General features: G+C 53.0%; 1 protein-coding gene across 5 annotated transcripts; it reads left to right on the forward strand.

Moving 5' to 3' along the window:
• The first annotated feature begins 999 nt into the window (after positions 1-999).
• Positions 1,000-19,026, forward strand: FHAD1 (forkhead associated phosphopeptide binding domain 1). Of its 5 annotated transcripts, none has more exons than XM_054294490.1 (28): positions 1,000-1,095; positions 1,341-1,547; positions 3,544-3,814; positions 4,829-4,920; positions 5,192-5,419; positions 5,931-6,054; positions 6,410-6,540; positions 7,260-7,325; positions 7,720-7,812; positions 8,221-8,328; positions 8,733-8,816; positions 9,550-9,702; positions 10,038-10,233; positions 10,551-10,621; positions 10,923-11,060; positions 11,880-11,987; positions 12,178-12,267; positions 12,447-12,672; positions 13,167-13,248; positions 13,646-13,761; positions 14,391-14,550; positions 14,878-14,986; positions 16,172-16,307; positions 16,562-16,689; positions 17,016-17,111; positions 17,705-17,925; positions 18,320-18,485; positions 18,762-19,026. In XM_054294490.1, the coding sequence occupies exons 1-28, from the start codon at positions 1,000-1,002 to the stop codon at positions 18,870-18,872; spliced, it is 3,807 nt and encodes a 1,268-aa protein (XP_054150465.1). In that variant the 3' UTR covers positions 18,873-19,026. The 5 variants fall into 5 exon arrangements, with proteins under 5 accessions (XP_054150465.1, XP_054150466.1, XP_054150467.1 ...); XM_054294491.1 differs by having other exon boundaries at positions 5,195-5,419; XM_054294492.1 differs by lacking the exon at positions 7,720-7,812.
• The last annotated feature ends 968 nt before the right edge of the window (positions 19,027-19,994 follow it).

Here is a 19,994-nt window from a genome sequence, read left to right on the forward strand (position 1 = left end):
GTGTAAACATAAACTGACAGATTGTACTATATCAAAAGCAGTAATTACAAGTTGTACTAGATCAGGATTTTTGTGATCAATAACACCTTGCAAAAGTTGATACATAAATGCAAAAGCCAATAACTATATTTGTTACTTATAGCAGTCATTTGAGAGTAAAGTTTGACATCAATTCCAACACAGATTAATACAAGAGCACAGAGCGACAGGACAAAAGGGAATGGCTTCAAACTGGTAGAAGTTTTCAGGGAAGCTCTGATTTGCCAAATGTGCCACTTCTACCTCAAAAAGGAGCACAATGAAATCTTGTAGGACTGGTGAGGGCAAACTGGGGGGAATTGATGAGAAGTGGGTTTTTTATCCTTTCTGCTCTCTTGAAAAAGGGGGTATGGCAGCCTAGGACCAAGGAATATTGATGGCAAAGTGCTGAAGGGTGACAGCATCCACCTGACAGCAATGTTTATCCCCTTCCCTCAGGTTGCAAGACCTGTTTCTGTGTGTGTGTTAGCATGACATGAAATAAAATATAAGGAAAATGAGAGCAAAAAGTCCTAGCAGGTGTGTGTGTGTTAACATGACATGAAATAAAATATGAGTAAAATGAGGGCAAAAGGTCCTAGCAGGTGGCAGGACCCCTGTGGGGTTTGGGATCCCCATTCCCACGTGTGTCCCAGCTGATGGATCGGTGGCCACGCCGGCGCAGAGCTGTGTTGTGCTGCCGGGACAGTTGCTTGGAAAAAGAAGGAAAAAAAAACCCTAAACAAATCGAAGAGGAAAAACTCACCCAGGCAGGCAGCAGCAGGCTCCGGCGTGGCCGAGGTTTCCAAGGCTACTGCAGCCACACTGCCAGCTGGGACACGGCCGCTTTTGGAGTCATTTTGTACAATTTTTACTGTTTGAGTTGGTGGAGCGACTCGTGGCTCAGGTTGTGTGTTGGGGGGGAAATTGCTGAGTGAGGATTTATTTGTTTGGCGCAAGCCTTGCAAGGGGGGTTGGGCCATGCGAGCTTTCCTAAAGAGCTCGGAGGGATGTTTCCAGCTGAAATCCTACACCACGACCGTCGGGAGCCACAGAGGGGCCGACATCGTCCTGCAGGTAGGGCTGAGGCAGCTGAGCATCCTAAAATGGGATGGGATGGGATGGGATGGGAAGGGAAGGGAAGGGAAGGGAAGGGAAGGGAAGGGAAGGGAAGGGAAGGGTATGTGATGGAGCCCTCCATGCAAAGTGTGGAGGTACCAGTTTGTGCTGGGATTGATGGCCAGAAAAGGGGCTTGGCAAAGCAGGGATGAACCTGGAGCCACCTCCAGCAGCATTCCCTGCCTGTCCCTTGCCTGTCCCAGTCTGCAGGGGTAGCAGAGCGCCATGCAGCCCTGGAATTCTCCGCCTCAGACAACAGCTTCATCCTTCAGGACTTCAACTCCCCCCACGGCACCTTTGTCAACAGCTGCCAGGTGCAGAACGCAGCCGTCAGGGTGAGGCCGGGGGACATCCTGAGCTTCGGCACCGCCGGAGCCTCCTTCGAGCTGGTGCTGGATGGGGCTGCCCAGGTAGGGCTGGGGGTGCCCGGGGAAGGGTGGGTGCTATGGCCCATGCAAGGATGCCCATGGGCAAGGGTGGGTGGGGATGCCCAGGGAAAGGTGCCCGGGGAAATTGGTTGGGTAGATGCGATGCTGCTGTCCAGGGAAGGCTTCAGAAGCAGAAACTCGTTCCCAGCTCATCTGGAGATCCTGAGGAAAGGTGCCAAAGGTGAGTGTCAGGAAAATCCACAAACGCCAGAGGTTTATGTCCAAAAAGGAGACAGAGGAATCCTTCACCTTTATTCAGGTAAATAATTCTCCCAATTTATCTCCCAGATAAATTATTCTCCCAGTAAAGGGAGAGAGTCCACTGGGGCACATGCCCCTGGGGTTTTCTCTCTCTCAGGGTTTTGGAGGGCACAGCCTCCTCTTATCCTCACTCCTGGCCACCTGGTTCCTGTTTCCTTTTCCCCCTGGCCAAGCTACTAGGAAGGTACAGCCTTCCCAAACCACCTACAACATATTTCCCCCTTGAACCTACTGTTTTACCCCAAAGTTCAGGAGTTCAGGCTTGTGCAGACCCTTGCCTATCTCAGGAGCCAAGCTATCTGGGCTTTACAACAAACCTGCTGCCCAAAGTCAGGAGAGACATTAAGACCCATTTCAAAGACGTCAATACCCATACCTTGACCCATCAAATTATTTGTAAAGATAGTAGCTCACATCTTTCCTATCACGGGGGAGGAGGAAATGAAAAGCTGGAGCTCCCTCTGCTGAAGAAACTCAGGCAGTTCGGTAGGAAAATGGAAAAGCACAGGACAGAGATACATCAGTATAAGGAAGACCTGGAAAATGTCCTTTCCCTCTATTTGCATTTTATGTTTCCTCCTAAGCCACTTAACAAGAGAGAAGTTGGGTTTCAAATAAAACATAGAGCAACTGATAATCCTCAGTAATATTTTTATTATTTTGGCTCTTGAATAATCCAAGATGCTGCCTAGGTAAAGCTAGATTGTGCTGGAGCAGTGAGCAGCTGAATTCCCAAGGGCAGGTGAGAGGCTGAATTCCCAAGGGCAGGTGAGGGGCTCAGTTCCCAAGGGCAGGTGAGCACAGGACCGGGTCTGCACAGCCATGCAGAGCCTGTCCATGGGGTGCCTTTTCCTCGCCCTGGGATCCTCCTTTGGAGGGGCAGCTTTGGAGCCTGACCCTGCTGCCTGCAGGGAGGGAACCCCCTCGCTGTGAAGTGTCTGATCTCTGCTCTGAGTCTGAGAGGAGGTGCTGTGCAGAGGAGCACACCTGATGGGAATCATGTCCTGCCATGCCCAGACAGGGACCCTGTCAGGTTTTTGTGCCATCTCTTTGGGAGCCAGCGCTGTGGGCAGCAGCAGGAGCAAAGCAGCAGGGCTGGGATGTGCCCTGGGAGAAGGGAAGGTGCTGGAGGTGCAGGGAGCCTGCACTGGGGTCTGGGGCTCTGTTAACAGCTGGGGGTTGAAAGACCCACACCCAAGTCTGACCCCCTGGCAGATGTTTAATGCAGCCCTTGTCACTGAGACCTTAGTGGTGGCTTGTCCCCACTGCCCTGGAAAGCTCTGCTCTTTAGGAGAGCAGCACACAGTGTCCTAATTCCCAGCCTGACAGGCCCAGCTGATGGGAAAGCAGGAACACAATGAGAGGCTTTGGTTTGCCTGGGAGAATGGGAGAAACAAATGGGATAGGACCATGTGTGAGCCAGGAGAGCTGTGAAAGGAGTGCTCCTGGATTGTGCAAATGATGTGCAGAATTAGGGCAGTCAGATGCAGAGGGAAAAGCTCAAAAAGCAGAAAACCCCAATAATTTCCTTCTGTTTCAGCAAAGCATCTGGATGCCCTGATTAAAACCTGATCCTCACATAATGGAAATGGGAAAAAACTAAAATTGTGCTTCTGCTTAGATCTGTGCCTGGGTTTTCCACGACACAGTGCACGTGAATCCATGGCTAAAATATTTCCTAAAATCTTGCAGATAACTTGGTGCTTTCCCACCGTAGATGTCCTGTCCCCCCTTGAAACATCGCATGGGGTGGAGTGGGCAGCCCCAGGCTGTTGCAGAGCCCAAACTCCAGACTCCTGCATCTCCTCTGTGCCTGCCCTCGCTGCAGGGGCAGCTTCCCCCCAACTCCCTGGGCAGAGGGGCCCCCAGAGCCCCTGGCCACGTGCCCCATCTGGTGCTGCCAAGGCGACCTGCGAGTGCCCGGGACAGGAGCGCAGCCAGTGCCACCTCTCTGGACACCTCCAGCAGGACCTCTGCCATGAGGCCAGGTAATCCATGGTGCCAAAACCAACCATTTGTGCCCTGGTGTCCTCACAGAGCCACCTGATTGATTGGAGCAGAGCAGTGACCAGCACTGAGCAACTGGGTGCGAGTCATTGTCCCCTGGAGCTGATCAAAATCCATGTGTGGTGCTGGGTGGCATTTGGGTCAGGGAAGAAATGAGCTGTGCCATCCCAAGGGGAATGCTGTTGCCCTTGCAGAGGGACATTTCCTCTTCCTTTTCCCTGGTGTGGGACCCATGATTGACTTCATCTGCACCACTGACTCCTGTGCCTGTTTCTGACTCCTGTGTAAAGTGGGTTTTTTTCCTCCTTTGAAGTGACTGTCTCAAGTGAAAGGACCTTAAAATAGATCTGTATCCAGTGCACCTCTGGAAATAAAGTATGTGATAGAGTAGGGCAGAGGTGAGGGTTTGGGCTGGGGAAGGTGACATTTGCCATGGATATTGTGGCCTGGTGCACAGTGCTGGCTTTTCTTGCTGTGGGCTTGGGATTTTTGAGCTGTCATAAGCAACACAAAGCCAGCAGTGAGGCAGCACCAAGCAGTCCCAGTGCTGAGCTGGAAACCTCAGTGAGGGCAAAGGCAGGGACACACACAGCCAGGGTAGCACAAACTCCTTTTTTTGAGAACAGCCCAAAGGATCTCCATGCCCTAATGGCAGTGAGCAGCGCTGGTCCCATATGGAAAGACAAAAAAACAGAGCTTTCTGGGGGGCTGGCCCATGCTGAAAAATAAGGGCAGCCTCTCTCTGCTGTGTCTCTGCTGCTTTTAGGCTGTTTTGGTTCCCAGAGGTGAATTAACTCTCTCTTCTGTGCAGACTGTTTGCAGTCTAAGTTTTTTGCAGTAGTTTTTTTTGTTTCTCTGCTGGTTATGAAGTGAGCTCATGCCCTGAATAGTGGCCACTGCCTTGGAGTAGTTTTGGGACAAGGGAAAAGGGTGCTGCAGGGAGCATTTTGGCTGCCTGCAGCCACCTCTCATGCTGATGATTTGCTCTCTTCCAGTCTCAGCCAGCTTCTCAGGTGGTGGTGCAAGCAGTGTGGGGAGAGCCCCTTCCCTGGGGCCTCTCAAGGTGGATCTCCTCCTGCAGGAGAAGGTAATGCTGGGGAAGGATGGGGCAGGGAGGGAGGACCCTGTCCTGGTCCATTGAGCAGGATGAATCCTGCTCAATGTCTGTGTCCCACCAGGAGTACCAGCAGGGTGTGGGGGCTGCCACCAGAGCGGGTGGATGGGGACAGGGGGTGGCTGGAGGATGTGCCAAGCCGGGGACAGAGGGTCCCTTGCTGATGGCCTTGAGTTGGTGCCCCGGGCAGGGGTTCTGGAGCTTCTGTGGCTGCAGAGTGACCAGTGGAACCTGGATCTGCCAGCAGGGTGAGAAGCTGCTGGAGAAGGAAGCGGGCCACCTTTTTGGTTTGGAAACAGAGTTAAAGGGGAAGGATGTGGTGATGAGAGACCTACAGGAGGAGATCGCAGCCATGGCAAAGAAACTGGCCCAGGCAGCAGTGAGGAACGAGGCTGAGCTGACCCAGAAGCTGCTCACCTTCAACCAAGAGCTGGGAGCCCAAACAGAGGACATCAAAGCCCTGAGGGAACAGGTACTGGAGGCACCGAGCAGGGAAAACACCTCTCAGGTACAGGTGTGTTTGTGGGGTAACAGCCAGCTTTGGGCAGGAGAGGTTTGTGGGTCTGAAATCAAGGGAAATGAGGGAGAGAGCCTTCCTTCCTTCCTTCCTTCCTTCCTTCCTTCCTTCCTTCCTTCCTTCCTTCCTTCCTTCCTTCCTTCCTTCCTTCCTTCCTTCCTTCCTTCCTCCCTCCCTTCCCTTCCCTTCCCTTCCTTCCCTTCCCTTCCCTTCCCTTCCCTTCCCTTCCCTTCCCTTCCCTTCCCAGAACCTTCCCAGAACCTTCCCAGAACCTTCCCTCCCTCCCTCCCTCCCTCCCTCCCCTGGCATTAGGATTTCAGCAGGAACAGCCAGAGCACATTTAAGATGGTATTTGAAGATGCTGAGAGCAGTCCAACCAAACCACAAGTGCCAGCTGACCCTCTCTGAAGGGGTAGCAGTCAGTGAACCTTCTGGTGAGAAGCACAGATAAATCTGTGTTTTGCAGATCAATGACCTGCAGAAAGGTTCAAACCAAGTTTTCAGCCATTCCCTCCATGAGAGAGACCTGGAGATCGGGAGACTGCAGAGGGAAAGTGAGAACTTGAAGAGGGACCAGGCTTTGACTGCAGGTGTTGTATCCCTGGAGCTTTGGGTCAAGGCATGAAGCAGATTGGGACTGGCTCTGGATAAGGAGCAAGCATTGGCCAAACTGTACAGGCAACAAATTATTCCTAGTGCCTTGTGGGAAGGGACCCTAAAGAGCGCCTCATTCCACCTCTGCCATGGCAGGAACACCTTCCATTATCCCAGGCTGCTCCAAGCCCTGTCCAACCTGGCCTTGGGCACTTCCAGAGATGGGGCAGCCACAGCTGCTCTGGGCAACCTGTGCCAGAACCTCTCCACCCTCACATGGAAAATTTTCTTCCCAATATCCCATCCAAATATCACACCTGGGTGACCTCTGACCAGAGTTGTTTTCCTCAGGTCTGCTGAGCAACATGCAAAGAGAACTCCTGCGAAAGGAGCAGAAAATCCAGCAGCTCCAGCAAGAGACTGAAAAACTGAGTAAGGAAAACCGAGAGAAGGACAAGCAGCTGGCCGTGGCTTCAGCCAAGGTTGGTAGCACTAATTAGGGGCTCAGTAATTTATGAGCCCCTGCTTGACATGGGGATAAGATGGGAAAGCAGGTGAGAAGGGTGGTGCTTCTCTCTGGTGAGGATGGTAGCAGTTGTATCACTGGGTGATGGTCCATGACCATGTCTGGGTGTGCCAGGATGCCCATGGATCAGGGTCTCCTTCCCCAGCTGGATCTCCCTCCTTGCTCTGCATCAGGTACTCTGTGCCCTGGGCTCTTGTGAGTACAGCAGCTGTTTGTACACACAAAATATTCCTGCCAAGGTCCTCCCAAGGAGCCATGGCACTGTGCCATGGGGCTCCCTGTGGCCCAGCCTGCATTTGTCCTTAAAGAAGGTGGCTTGAGCAGCAGCAGGTTGTTCCTCTGCATGGGCAGCTCCTCCTCGACTGGCAGAGCTGCACTGGGAGCATGATAAGGGCAGAGACTGTGTTGGCTGCAATGTACCAGGAGATCACAAGGATTGACTTGTGAATACCAGAATTGCTGAGGTTGGAAATGACCTAAGGATCACTGAGTCCAGCCATTACCCCAGCACCACCAAGGCCACCACTAAACCATGTCCCCAAGTGTCTTTTAAATTCCTGCAGGGATGTCAACTCAAGCACTGCCCTGGGCAGCCTGTGCCAGTGTCCCATTCACAGCAGGAGCAATGGTATCTCTGCCCTGATGGTTATTTCCCTTGGCTGCCATTCCTTCTAGTGCTGGAGAATTAAAGAAGAAACAAAGCACGAACTCAGAGAGCAAGAACTAATCTCCTGCAGAAATGTGAGTCAAAAGTCACTTTGGGTAAGCAGTGGCTGCAGGAACACATCAGTGAGGGAATAATTAGCTGGGCATTGTAAGGGAGCTGTTTGGAACTCAGCTCCCGTCCTGAAAGGCACATAATGGGCATGAGACCTGGGGCAGTCCTGGATCCACAATGCTGGTTTACAGTGTGAAGGGGAGGGTGGGGGAGAGGGGGCTTGAGGGGAGTGTGATCAGAAATCAGATTGACTTCCACTTGTAAGCTGATAGAACCACAGTAAATGCAGGTTAGAAGATAATTCCAGTAAACAGAGTGAGTTAGATGGGCAGAAAATCTTGCTGATCAGTGGAGGTCATCCAGAGGGGCAGTGCCCAGCTCCCTGGTGAGACCCCCACCCTCGCTGGGCTCTTACAGCGCATCGAGGAGCTGCAGCGGGACCTGCAGGGGCTGCAGGGCGAGATCCAGAAGCATGAGAGTGTCCAGAAGCAACTGGCTGAGAAAGCCAAGGTACTGCAGGGGACACACTGGATGCAGAGGACACACAGAGGGCAGGTGCCATCATCCCAGGGGGGTGGGATGGGGACCAGCAATCCCTGGGAGCACAGGGAGATGGGCAGGGCATCCAGCTGTCCTGAGCTCTACCATGGACCCTGATGGAAGAATTAAAATATATGACAGAGTGCCCTGTGTGGGTGTTGGGTGAGGAAGTCAAGGCTGGACAATGTCCCAGGGATGAAACCCAGACAAAAAGTGCCATGAAGGGTCCATGCTGCAACCCCACTCCCTGTACCAGGACTGCTGTCTGTCTCCTGGTGTTCCAAAGGCACATTTGGATTTGTCTGATGGGAACAGTGGTTGGAATGCCCGTGGCATGGTTTTGGATGTCACTCTGAGGTGCCAAAGCTCTTGTTGCAGGCCGAGGAGGAGCTGAAGGCAGCGTGGTCCCAGCAGGCGCGGCAGCTGCGGGAGATGGAGCGCAGGGAGCGTCTGCTGCAGTCTGACATGCAGAGAGCTGGGGAGCAGGTAGGGATGGCAGGGATGGGAACATCACCACTGGGCCGTGGGCAGCACAGGGATGCAGCTTCCCATGGGGAAGATGTGCTGTGGAAATAGAAACCCAGAGTCCTGAGCACCAAACCCTGGCACTGGACTTGTCTTGTCATTGGGTGAATATAAAAGGCTTATCCAGAATTGGTGTGGGCAGCATAGACAATGTAGCAGTCTATTAGCATTCAGAAAAGGAATCTCTAATCTTAATTATGCTGTCTGGGAGCCACACCAACCCTCCTCAGTGCCTGGGTAATGCTGCTCTGGGCAGGGACAGCCCTTTGCACATAACATCATGATAGGTACGGACCATCACTGATCAGCAGAGTGGCTGTCAGTGATTGGTGGTGTTTGTTTCCATGTGTGGGTCCCTGCTGCAGCTGGAGTCCTTCAAGACCCGAGTGATGCAAGCCTGTTCTCCATCAGCAGCTGGCAGCACAGGGAAAGCTGTAACAGAGCAGCAGGTGAGTTTGGACAGCAGCTCACAGAGACGTTCGGAGGCTGCAGAGCCCGAGTGGCTCACGGCAGCTGCTGCAGAACAGCCGTGGTGCCTGCTCCATGTGCAGCAGGGCTGCAGCACCCAGCCTTGTCCAGAGGAGGATTTGGGCTGTGGCTGTCCCAGGTTAATGGCTCTGCTCCACTGTTAGAGCAAACCAGCCCCTGGCTGGGTAATAATTGGCACAAACTCCATGAATTCACAGAAGGCTGATCAATAATCTTTATTAAGAAACCCATTGCTCTTTTTATATCCTAGTTCCCTGCAGGTAGAATTGATTGATCTTTTAATTAAAACACCATCACCACTGCTAATTAAGAAATTACCCTTTGGTAAACAAATCTCCATAACACATTCCACGTGTTCACAATACCAGGTGCAGCAGGTTAAGATAAGAATTGTTTCTCATTCTTTTCTCTGATCTTCTCCCAGACTTTCCCAGAATGATGCCTGGGAAAGTTGTGTGTTTCTTTCTGTGGCCAGAGCTGCTGCCACACTCCATGGCATGAAGGGGACACAGTTCTTTTTGTCTCCCAAAGCTTGGAGGGAGTCAGTGGTCTGCAACAGGGACAGGCCCAGAAGTCTGATGTGGCTGCCAGATTGCATCAAGCCTCAGTTGTTGCTCTCTGAGACAATCCCTGGCCCCTCAGCTGGAAAACAGCATGAGCCTTAACTCCTCTTTCTTCACCCACTTTTGCCAGGTGATAGAGAAGGTCAGGCAGATCTCTGATGAGAACCAACAAAGTCATGAGAGAGAGAAGAGTCTGCAGAAGGAATTAAGCTCCAGGCTCGCAAAGGAGAGGGAGGTGTCTGCAAACATCGAGGTGTTCAAGAACTCCCTGCAGAAGCTCCAGGTCAGCCCTTTAAATACTGAGGACCAAATAGCAGCTGGGAGATAGTGGTACAGGGTTTTTTGTTGGCCTGAGGAAAGGTCAGACTAAAGATACAACCCTGAAATAAGGCATCATCCCTAAGTGTTCATGGTCCCTGGAGTTTGTCACAGATTCTCCATAAAGCCCATCCTGTTCCACCCCTTGCAATGTGCTGAGACACCTTCCACTGGACAAGGCTGCTCCAAGCCCCATCCACCCTGGCCTGGGATGTTCAGAAATGTTGTGTTGTTTGCCAGTCCCTGAAGGCCACTGACAGTGGACACTGCCTTGTTCCCCTCTGGTTCCATTTGTTCCAGGTGTGCCTGAGGAGCCCCTGCAGCAGTGCCAGCCTGCGGGGGGAGCTGGGGCAGCTGGAGCTGTTGTGCCTGGATCCCTCTGTCTCAGCCATCAGGACAGCAGTGGTGCACATGGCACGTGGTCCCCTGTCCTGGCTGGAGGGTGCAGAGCAGCTCCTGGACAGCGCAGGGATGGACATGCACCCCTCTGGCAAAGGTCTGTGTCCCTGGGAATGTGGGATGTCCTGGCAAGCCAGATGTAGAGGAGAAAGTCCAGCATGAGCCACTCCTTGGGGAGAAAATCACAGAATCATGGAAATTTTAAGGCTGGAAAATATCTCCAAGGCACCAAGTACAACCATTAAGCCAGCACAGTTCCCAAGTGCCACAGCCCCACACTTTTTTGAACACTTCCAAGGATGTGTTCAGGCCCATTCCAAAGCCTGACCATCCTTCTCATGAAGAAATTTTCCTGGATATCCCTAATGTGGTGTGTGAGCACCCCACACAGTGAGGCTCCATTAACTTTTGCAGGGCTGTTGGCTGCTCTCGGGAGCTTGTTGGAAAAGAGCCAAGAGATGGCACAGAGGAATCAGATGTTGCAGGTACAGAAATATTTATGCACATAAACCAGGTGGATTTGGACTCTTTCTGTGGGTAAATATGATGGCAGTCCCAAGCAAGCCAGTGCAGCACCTGGACTGGGGATGTGCAGTGTCTGAGATCCCTGAGTGTACAGGAAATGTCAGGTAAGGGAGACAGAGCCCACTGTCAGTGTGTCCTTATCCCTAATGCAGTAGGATGGAGAGGAGATCTCTTTTGTGAATTTTTTGTGAGTTTTTGTGAGGTTTATTTCTTGCCCTGCTGCTGACACACTTCCTTTAATACCTCCATGTCTCCCTGCAGGAGCAATTAGAGAAGCTCCAGGAGCTACAGGCAGAGCTGCTGCAGGAGCACACAAAGGAGCTGGAAGCAAGGCATGAGCAAGACTTACAGATAAAAATCCAGCAAATTGTCCTGGAAAAGGACAAGGAGAGCAAACAGGTACAGCGGCATGGTTGGTGTTTCAGAAGAGGAATGTTATGCAGGAAAAATGGATGTGTATAAGAATGTTGGATAACAGGAGGAACCTCTAGCTCCAAACTGAATGCAGTCCCAAGGGACTGGGAATCCTCCCATATGGATCCAGGTGATGTAAACTCACAAAAATATCCATGGTGGAACGGGGAAGCACCTGCAGGTAACATCAGGATGCACAGCCTCCAGTCAGTCACCAGGGGACAGCGGAAAGCAAGGAGCATCGTGATCCACGAGCTTAGGGAAACATTGCACTGCTGCTTCTCAAGCCTTCTCTGCCTCCCTCCCCCTGCTGGGGTCCTCTTGGCTCCTTTTTGGCTGAAAAAGGATATTCCTGTGGAGCAGGGGGCAGCAGTCCCCCTCAGCCCCAGGGAGCCCCAGACCATCGCACCAGTGGCTCTGGTGTGGGGTGCAGTGTCAGTCAGGGTGTGAATGGGTGTTTTGCCATGTGTGTGTTGTGATTATAGTGGCCTTGTAGAACAGTTTCCAGTCTGCTTCTGTGTCTGACACCTTGGGAATGGTGGTTTCCTGGTGTTCAGTTTTCTGAGGATTCAGGCAAGGAGCAGCCAAGCAGCTCCTACCCAGTCTCTCAGCTGTGCTTTTCCGCAGGTGCTCCCATCCTCTCTTTCACTGAGTTACCTCATGTCCTGGCAAGCTTTTCTCCCATCATCTGCCCCTGCTCTGGAGCAATAACCCTCCCCGGAGCAATGACCCTCCCTGCTGCTTTCCTCCTTGGAGCTGAGGTCTTTTTTTCCTGAAGTGAACCTGTGGTCCCTTGATTCACAGATTCTGGAAAGCGCCGTCACTGAGGAGAAGGAAAAGTGCAAGAAATCCGTGGAGGAAGAACATAGGAAAATCCAAGAGTTGGAAAGCCACCTAAGGAGCATGGCTGAGGTGAGCATGGGAGGTGAAGCAGAACAGTTCACTCTGGAATGAAGAAAAGGGAAAGTGTTGTGTGATGCTCCAGGGGCTCAAATCAGTGGAAGAAGGGGTTTCCCTGCCCCCCCAAATACACAGAGAGCAGCTCTGCACAAAGAAAGGTGGATTCCTGGCTAAGCTAATTACTGCTAATTTCCTCTGGTAGGAAACAGCAAAGAGGGCAGAGGAGCAGGAACTGACAGAAGGAAAGCTGAGAGAAGCTTTGCACGAGCTGAAGAAAATGACTGCACAAGAGGTACTTGCACTCACCTGTGCAGGTGGAGGATGCAGTGCTGGAGAAGAAGGCTTCCCCCATCCCTGAAATCCTTCCCTTCCTCCATTCTTGTGATCACCATCCAGGAGAGATGATGCTGATGGTGATCCCAAAAGAAACCCCCAGTGCTTCCAGCCAAGCTCCCACATCTTGTTTCCCAGGCTGTGTTACAGCAGCAGGTGCTCCAGCAGAGCCAACAGCTCAGGGCTGTGCAGGAGGAAAATGAGCTGGAGAGGCAGAAACTGCAAGAAGAGGTGGCAGGATATAGGGAGCAAAGCAGGCAGCATTCCCTGACCATCCTGGCTTTAGAGGACAGGCTGCTCGAGGCCACTCAGCAGCAGAAGGTGCTGGAGGAGGAAAAGGCAGCACTTGTGGAAAAGATGGAAGGTAGGTGAGGGTTGTATGGGATGTGCCTGTACCAGGAACTGACTGGGTTAACATGAAATGTGTGTGGAGATGGAACAGTGAACAGCTGCTGTAGAAAACATTGGGAAGATGTTGAATGAACGTTATTTCCCTGCAGGACAAGCTCAGTGAGGCCCTGCAGAAGCTGTTTCATTGTTTGGTCATTTTGGAGAACATTTTTTCATTGTTTGGTGGTTTTGTCAGGGCTTTGCCACTGGAGAAGGGCTCTTTGCCCTCTAAAATTACAGACTGGTATGCTTTGGGCTTCTCCAAGACAGAAGTAATCCCAATCAAGGCTGGATGTCAAGAATTGTCCAGTTGGCCTTGGAACTGGGCTCTCAGGGACATGGTTTCCCAAACAGACAGTCCTCAGAGCTGCCACATGAAGGAAATTATTTGTGTCGCAGAAGCAACAAGCATGTAAGTGTTTCAAAGAAGTAATAGGCCTTTTTTGTGTGTGTGTGTGTGTCCTTTAGGACTTCAGTGTGATGCCCACAGCTCAGCATCGGGAGCTTGGCTGGAGATTTGTCCTGCCATGGAGTCTCATGCTTGTCTGAGGTGAGCAGCACTCGCTGATGGTGATCAGAGATGCTTAGAGAAGGGCAGGGACCACTTGGGAGAGCCTAAGGAAGTCCAATGCCACCCGTCCCAAGATCTTTTCAGTCTGGGACAAGATTTGAGTCCCTTTGCTAGGCTGAATGATCCTAAGGGCAAAGAGCATCAAAGTTATGCCAAACAGCACGTGACAATCTGCCATCCCCTCTGGATGGCTCCAGGTGACAGCAAGTGGTGTGGCCAATCCCACACCACAGGGTGACCCCCGGGGACCAAAAGGCAGGTTAAAAAATAATTAAATAATAAAATATTAAGCAGGAATGCAGCACAGGAAGGCATGCTCGGGCTCCCTGCAATGAGGTTTCCCGATGGCTGTGAGATCTGCACTGATCTTTCCCAGGAAACTGCGGGAGGAGCTGGCAGTGGTGCAGGGCACGCTCCTGGAAAAGAAGGCAGTCATCAGCAGGCTCAGCAGGGAGCTGTCAGAAACCAGAGCCAGGATGTCGGACATGAGAGGTGGGTGATGTGCACTGTGTGCCTGCCATCGTCCCCATCCTCCTCCAAGCACACACAGATCACAGGAAATTGATGTCACAGCTCTCAGGCAATGCTTTGTCCTGCTGGGGGCAAAGCAGGCAGTCTGTTGCCTTTGGGAAGGTGAATTTCTCCCCATCCTTGGCTAAGTAATAGCAGTGACAATGAGAGAGCAGAGTAATCAGGGGGAGAGCGGGTAGACAAAAGTGAGCTCAAAATCACACTGGTGAACTTCTTGGAGCTGAAGATGTTCTAAGCCAGTGGACTGGGAAAGCCTTGCCTGAAATTCCTCCATGAGCAGGGCTGTGAACACGAGGAATGTGTGGAGTCAAAAACTGCAAGTCAGAAAATGGTGGTGACCTGTCCTCCTTCAATCTGAAGGAAAATTGCCACAGCAAGGAATTGCCCTGGCTGGTACCTCCACAAAGAGACTGGGATTTAGTAAAGCAGGATGACCTGTTGGTGTGGCCCAGGATCTGAGGGCAGCTGCCAAGGGCAGGACTCTGCAGGGATGAGCCCCATTGTTGCTCCCATGAGGGTGCACCAGCTGCAGATCCCCCAGGATTGGGTGGTGAGTCAGCCAGCATCACACGAGGCTGTTCTGTGCTTAGGGGAGCTGAGTGAAGAGCAGAAGGTGGAGCTGGAGCACAGCCAGAGGCAGCTGAAACACCGGGAGTGGGAAGTGAACCAGCTCCGGGAGAAGCTCTCCGAGATGTCCAACCTTGTGGAGGAGAAGGACCAGGCCCTGAGAGCAGCAGCTGAAGAATTAAGGTACACCCTGACATCACCCAAGGCTTCACAGATGCCACTCTGTGTGTCCCCAGCAGCTGATGGTGTTTAGGGTTCTCCTCAGAGCAAAAGGCACGTGTGAGAGTATCAGGATGGAGCTCAGCTATGAATCCATGACACATGAACTGAAATGGGGGTTTAGTGGTGCTCATGCCAGTAGATCTGTTACTCAGGCACTTGTATCTAAGTGAGTGTTCCCACCCACACCGTGGTAGTCATCAGTGGGTGCCCAGGGTGCTGCTCTCCACAAGCTGTTTGGGTCACCTTCATCCATTGTGGGGTCCCACAACTTCTTGTCTCTCCACACAGCCAAGCCCAAAGGCGCTGCCAGGTGCTGAGGGATGCCTCCCAACAAACACTGGAGAACGCAGAGGATGCTCCCAGGACACCAGTGCAGCTGAGTGAAGCCTCCCAGAGGGTGAGTGCTCATGGAGAGCACCGAGGTGTGGGTTTGCCAAGAGCACTGATGGTATCACGGTGAGAGCCAGGGCTGGAGCTGCCCTGCACTGGCCCGAGGCTGGGATGGCCGGGCACCTTCCCCGAGCCAGGGCTGCCTGTGCTGCCTCTGATCCAGGGAACCCTCAGTCCCCACCAGGCTGCTGCTGGTTAATGAGCTGATGGTTGCACAGCACTTTGGAACCACCAAGTGTTGTGCGTGCTAATGGCTGCGTTAATTGCCAATTAGAGGGAATAGCAACATGCAAGCATTCCTTCCTTTTCCCAGCTTGCCGAGCTGTGGATGCTGGCTGTGCGGGTAGTGCAGAACCAGTTCTAGGGTTGGATGTGCAGAAGTAGGGGCAGCTTGTTGCACAGGACAGGAAGAAACGCTCCTCATTCTCCTGTGCCAAATCCCTGTTTGATTTTCCCGAGGCTGGAAAAGGGAAGAAGTGGCAGGTGGTGGCGGCAGCAGATGGAGGGGCTGTGGGAATTGAACATTCTGTACAGCGAAGGTGGCAGCCAGCAGCGTGCCAGCGGGGCCGGCTGGCTGCGGGGGCGCCGTGACTCACTGCCAGCTGAGGAGGGGCGGGAGGCACTGCCCGTCCTGCTCCGCATGCCCTGATGGGGAGGCAGATCCCAGTGCTGGGGGTGCCACTCAGGAGCGGAATGGGCTGAGATGTGGGGTGACAGCAGCCAGACCGGAGCTGGGGGTCTGCAGCCATCATCAGCCCTGTGGCCCTAGCCCCATCGCAGGGTTTTGGATGTTTGTCATAATGTGGGGATCCGGATGGGGCTGGGAGAGGCAACATGGCACATGTAGAGAGTGATGTCCAAGTCTGTGTAGGGACAATCTCTGAAGTGCACCAGTGTTTGTGTGTCGATGGCAAATGCTCTCTGGTGGTGCAAAGGACAAGGGGAAAACGCCAAAGTGGCTGTTCAGAGCTGTGCACCAACCTCTCCTGGCTCTCCAGAGCATTTGCAGGGTTCTTATCCTGATCATAGCAGGAAGGAGGTCTCTGACAAGTCTCCTATACCCCCCAATCCATGGAGATGCTCCCCAGGCTTTGCTCTTGTGCCAAGTGCCCAGTGTCTGGCAGTGGGGCTGTGTTTGCATTGAGCCTGTGCTGTGCCAGATGCAGACTGGGCAGAAGCTCTCTTCTTTCAGGAGCCACCATCAGCCTTGGCTGAGCTCGGAGCCAAGTGCCGAGGCCTCAGGCACGAGGAAACGATCCAGCGCCAGAAAGACGGTTTGGCCGAGCTCCGGGAGAGAGTGAAGATGCTGGAGAAGAGACAGTGCTCAGGTGAGCAGGGCTCTCCTAGAACTATGGAATGCTTTGGGTTGGAACATCTTGTTCTGCTCCCTGCCATGGGACACCTGCCACTGTCCCAGGTTTCTCCAAGCCCCATCCAGCCTGGCCCTGGGCACTTCCAGGGATGATGCAGCCACAGCTGCTCTGAGCAACCTGTGCCAGGGCCTCCCCACCCTCACAGGGAGGCTGGGAAAGCTGGGCAGCCTCAAAGTTGTGTGAAGAGTGGAACAATTTGTCACCTCCAGGTGCTGTGAAGAGCGATTCAGAGCCACTGGTGGTCTGGATGGAAGACTTACCAGAGAAAATAGTCCAACAAAGAGGTCTTGACCTGGAACCTGTCCCTGTGTTGGGAGAAAAGCTGAGGGTTGGCAAGGTAGGGAGGCAGTGTGTGGTTTGTACTGCCTGTGACTTTGTTTGGAAAGTACACCCTGGGAAAGGGAGAAATAGGTTTTCAGAGCTGCTACATGAGAAGTCAGGGTAGGAGATGCAGCTGATGGATGGCAGGCAGTGCTCCTGCAGGGGTGGCAGCTCCATCAGGACCAGCACATTGTCAGGGATGCCCTGGGCTGAGCGGGGTGGGAGGCTTGGGACCACAGCAATACTGGAGTGGTTTTCCCATGGGGCGAAAGGGAGGCACAAGGCCCCTTGACCAAAAACCGGCCAAACAGGGGCTTCATGGGTCTTTCCCTGTCTTTGCAGGTTCCTGACCATGTTCCTAATGGGAGCTCATTCAGGATCACCAACAGCACAGTGAGCTTGGAAATGGCTGAGGCAACAGACTTGGGTGAGAAGATGGTATGTCAGGGATAGATGTGGTAAATGGTAGAGTGTGTGTACATGCCCAGAATGTGTAGAGTTTAGATGTTTTTTGAAAACATTTCAGAGGTATGTCACATCAGGATGCTGCAGGAATGTTGAAGATTAACTGCTCTGTGGTCCAATTAAAGACACCCCTGTCCATGGCAGGGGGGATTGGTTTGATGACCTTTAAATTTCCTTTCCAATCTAAACTATTCTATGGCCCAGAGCACATTTTGTGTCTGCCAGGACATCCTGGGACCCCAAAACATGCCATGGTACCTCAGAGAGGCTTGGGAGCAGTGGAGGGAGCTGCCAGGGAAGGGGTCCATGGGTAGCACAACTGGTGGGTTGTGCAAGGGGGTTCCTTCCCTCCAAAAATTCAGGGAAACACCCAGCAGGAAAAACAGTCATCTTAGAAAAGGAAGCAATCCAATTCCAGTGAGCTGTGCAGGTGGGAATGAGATGCAAACCTACTTTCCTTGGGACACTGTCATGTCCTCAGGAAAGCAGACAGAAAGCAGATGGCTGAGCAGCGTGATGGAATGCAGCAGATCTGGTAAATAATGCATTCCCTCTTCTTCCCACAGTACCTTGATGTAATCGGTGCTCTGGGAAGCCTGGTGGAGATGAAGGAGCTGTCAGGAATGCAGCCTCTGCAGCACCTTCCTCAGGAGAGAAGGGCAGAAGTGGGACTGCAGAGACAGAAGGCCCTGGAGCTGTTGTACAAAAAGATCAGGAACCTCCAGGTTCGCCTGGAAAGGAAAGAAAAAGTGCTGAAAGATTATGAGGGAAGTGTGGAGCAGCTCAGGTATGAAAAGGCAGGGTTCTGAACAAGACCTGGTCCTTGGATGCCAAGTGACAGGGAGCTTGGGGCAAGAAGTGACATGGCACTGCTGAGTCCTGTGTCTGTCTGGGACCAGTCTGTGGCCACGGTACGAAAGTCAAATGTCAAGAGCAGTGGGGAAACATCCTCCCCACTCTGCAGTGCTACCTTCTGCAGCCTCACACAGTTGAGCAGTGTCAGAGCCAGGAAAGCCTTGACAGGTTCCCTTGTCCTGGGTGGCTGGAGCCTGGGAGAGCAGCGGCAGCAGCTGGGGCAGAGGGATCGTGTCAGCAGGACCAAGGAAGGTGTGGGAGAGCACAGCTGAGGGCGTTGGTAAGGGCAAAAGACTAACAGAATCTTCCCCTCCTGTTTGGCACAGGCACAGCCAAGCTTCCCTGCGAAGGTGCCAGGAGGAGATGTCCAACCTGGAGGATGAAGCCCACAGGGAAGCAGAAGAGAAGGCCCTGCTGAGAGAGGCTCTGGAGAGGATGCAGCTCCAGCTGGACCAGGAGAAGAGGCTGCGGCAAGCGGCCAAAAGGCACAAGGTGAGAAGGCAACACCCAACTCCTGCTCTTTGTACAACAGCCGGCTCCACCTGTTGGGAACCATCCACAGAGTGGTCAGTCATACCATCCCAAGAGGCTGGAGGTTCCAGGCCCCCAGTGCTCAGCTGCAGCATCAAGGCCACATCCCTTGATGAGGCTGGAGGAGGTGCAGACACCTGTGGCGATGGGTTTGCACCATGTATGAGAGCGAGGGAGAGGAGCAGGTCATGCTGAGCTCTCAAGATCAACGCTGTGTCTGTTGTCTCTGTTCTGCAGCCTGGAGCCACCAAGACTCTCTGCTCGGGCAAGCTGAAGGCCAAGGGGTGCATGGCAGGTGCTGCCAGATTGGGAAGATCATGGGAGCAGCACCACAGGGACCTTCACTAGGTGGTGGTCTGCAGTCGGAACAGTCATCGCTGTGGACTCTGTCCGGGTGGGGGTGGCATGAGGTGAGGGTGCATTTTGAGGAGCTCCAGTTTGTATCCCGTAGCTCCTGGGCACAATGGTGTGACTGTACAATGTAGGACCTGACTTTCCCACAGTCTGTGTCCCATAAAGTGTGGTGGATTTTATGGCAATGGAGAAGGTGGTGAGGATATATCCAGTGTACATGTGTGTGTATATTTGTGTGTGTGAATACAGGCCAGTGACGTGTGAAGTCGGTTGCTGGGGACATGTCCTGTCCTTGCTGAAGTGGCCTCAAGTACATGAAGCCAACATGGCTTTAAATATCCCTTGCAACTCCTGTGTCCTCCAGTCTCCATCGTGTCACGGGGAAACTGGAACATAAGGCACGATGCAGTACGGAATTCTGGAGTTCCTGGAACTCCCCAGGAATGCTGGACCTGCCACCTGGGAAGGAGGAAGAAGAGGACCTGTGCCAGCCACACCAGTACTGCAGCAGCATGAGGCCGAGCTGGGGAGACGAAAGCGACATGCCAGTGGGGTGGGGTGATGGCACAGGCACTCACTGATTCTGATCCTTAGCAAAGGTGAGAGCAGACCCTGGATTTTGGGGGGCAGCAGTGTTTTGGGGAGGGGGTCCCTGCAGGCAATAGGCAGTTCCAGCACATCATCTCTGCAGCTTCTGTGCCTCAGCACCACTCGGAGCAATCCCTGTGCCGAGTCCTCTGCAGACCCCTTCAGCTGAGGATAATTTGGATGTGAGCAAAGCCCCACTGCGGTTTCTTGGTCTTTATTTTTTAATAGGATAAAAAAGGTCTGGAAGCAGAGGGCTGCAGCAGGCTGAGGCAGGGCTGCATCGTCTCTGGGCATGCAAAGCACCCATGTGTGCTCAGTGGCCAATCCCTAGTGGGGCTCTGGGCATTGGTGTGGCCTGGTTTTCCTGCTCCCTGTGCTGGGAGAAGCTGGATGCTTCCCTGTCTGAATGCCTGGGTTTACTTCGGGACAGAGCATGACCTTGTGCCCTTGAGTAGGTTAAAGGTGCTGCCGTGGGCATCCTCTGCAGATGTATCTGGAGATGTTGGGCTGCTCCATGACTCTCTGTGT

This window comes from Melozone crissalis, unplaced genomic scaffold (genome assembly GCF_028551555.1).
Source record: "Melozone crissalis strain CALT ecotype California unplaced genomic scaffold, PUWL_Pcris_2 ptg000251l_1, whole genome shotgun sequence".
NCBI classification, from domain to species: Eukaryota; Metazoa; Chordata; class Aves; order Passeriformes; family Passerellidae; genus Melozone; species Melozone crissalis.

Bases quoted from the DNA above. Each gene is read 5' to 3' on its own strand.
- FHAD1 (XM_054294490.1), top strand. From the start codon at position 1,000: ATGCGAGCTTTCCTAAAGAGCTCGGAGGGATGTTTCCAGCTGAAATCC. The intron at 9,703-10,037 runs GTCAGCCCTTTA...CATTTGTTCCAG, and splicing joins ACTCCCTGCAGAAGCTCCAG to GTGTGCCTGAGGAGCCCCTG. The intron at 10,622-10,922 runs GTACAGAAATAT...GTCTCCCTGCAG, and splicing joins AGAGGAATCAGATGTTGCAG to GAGCAATTAGAGAAGCTCCA.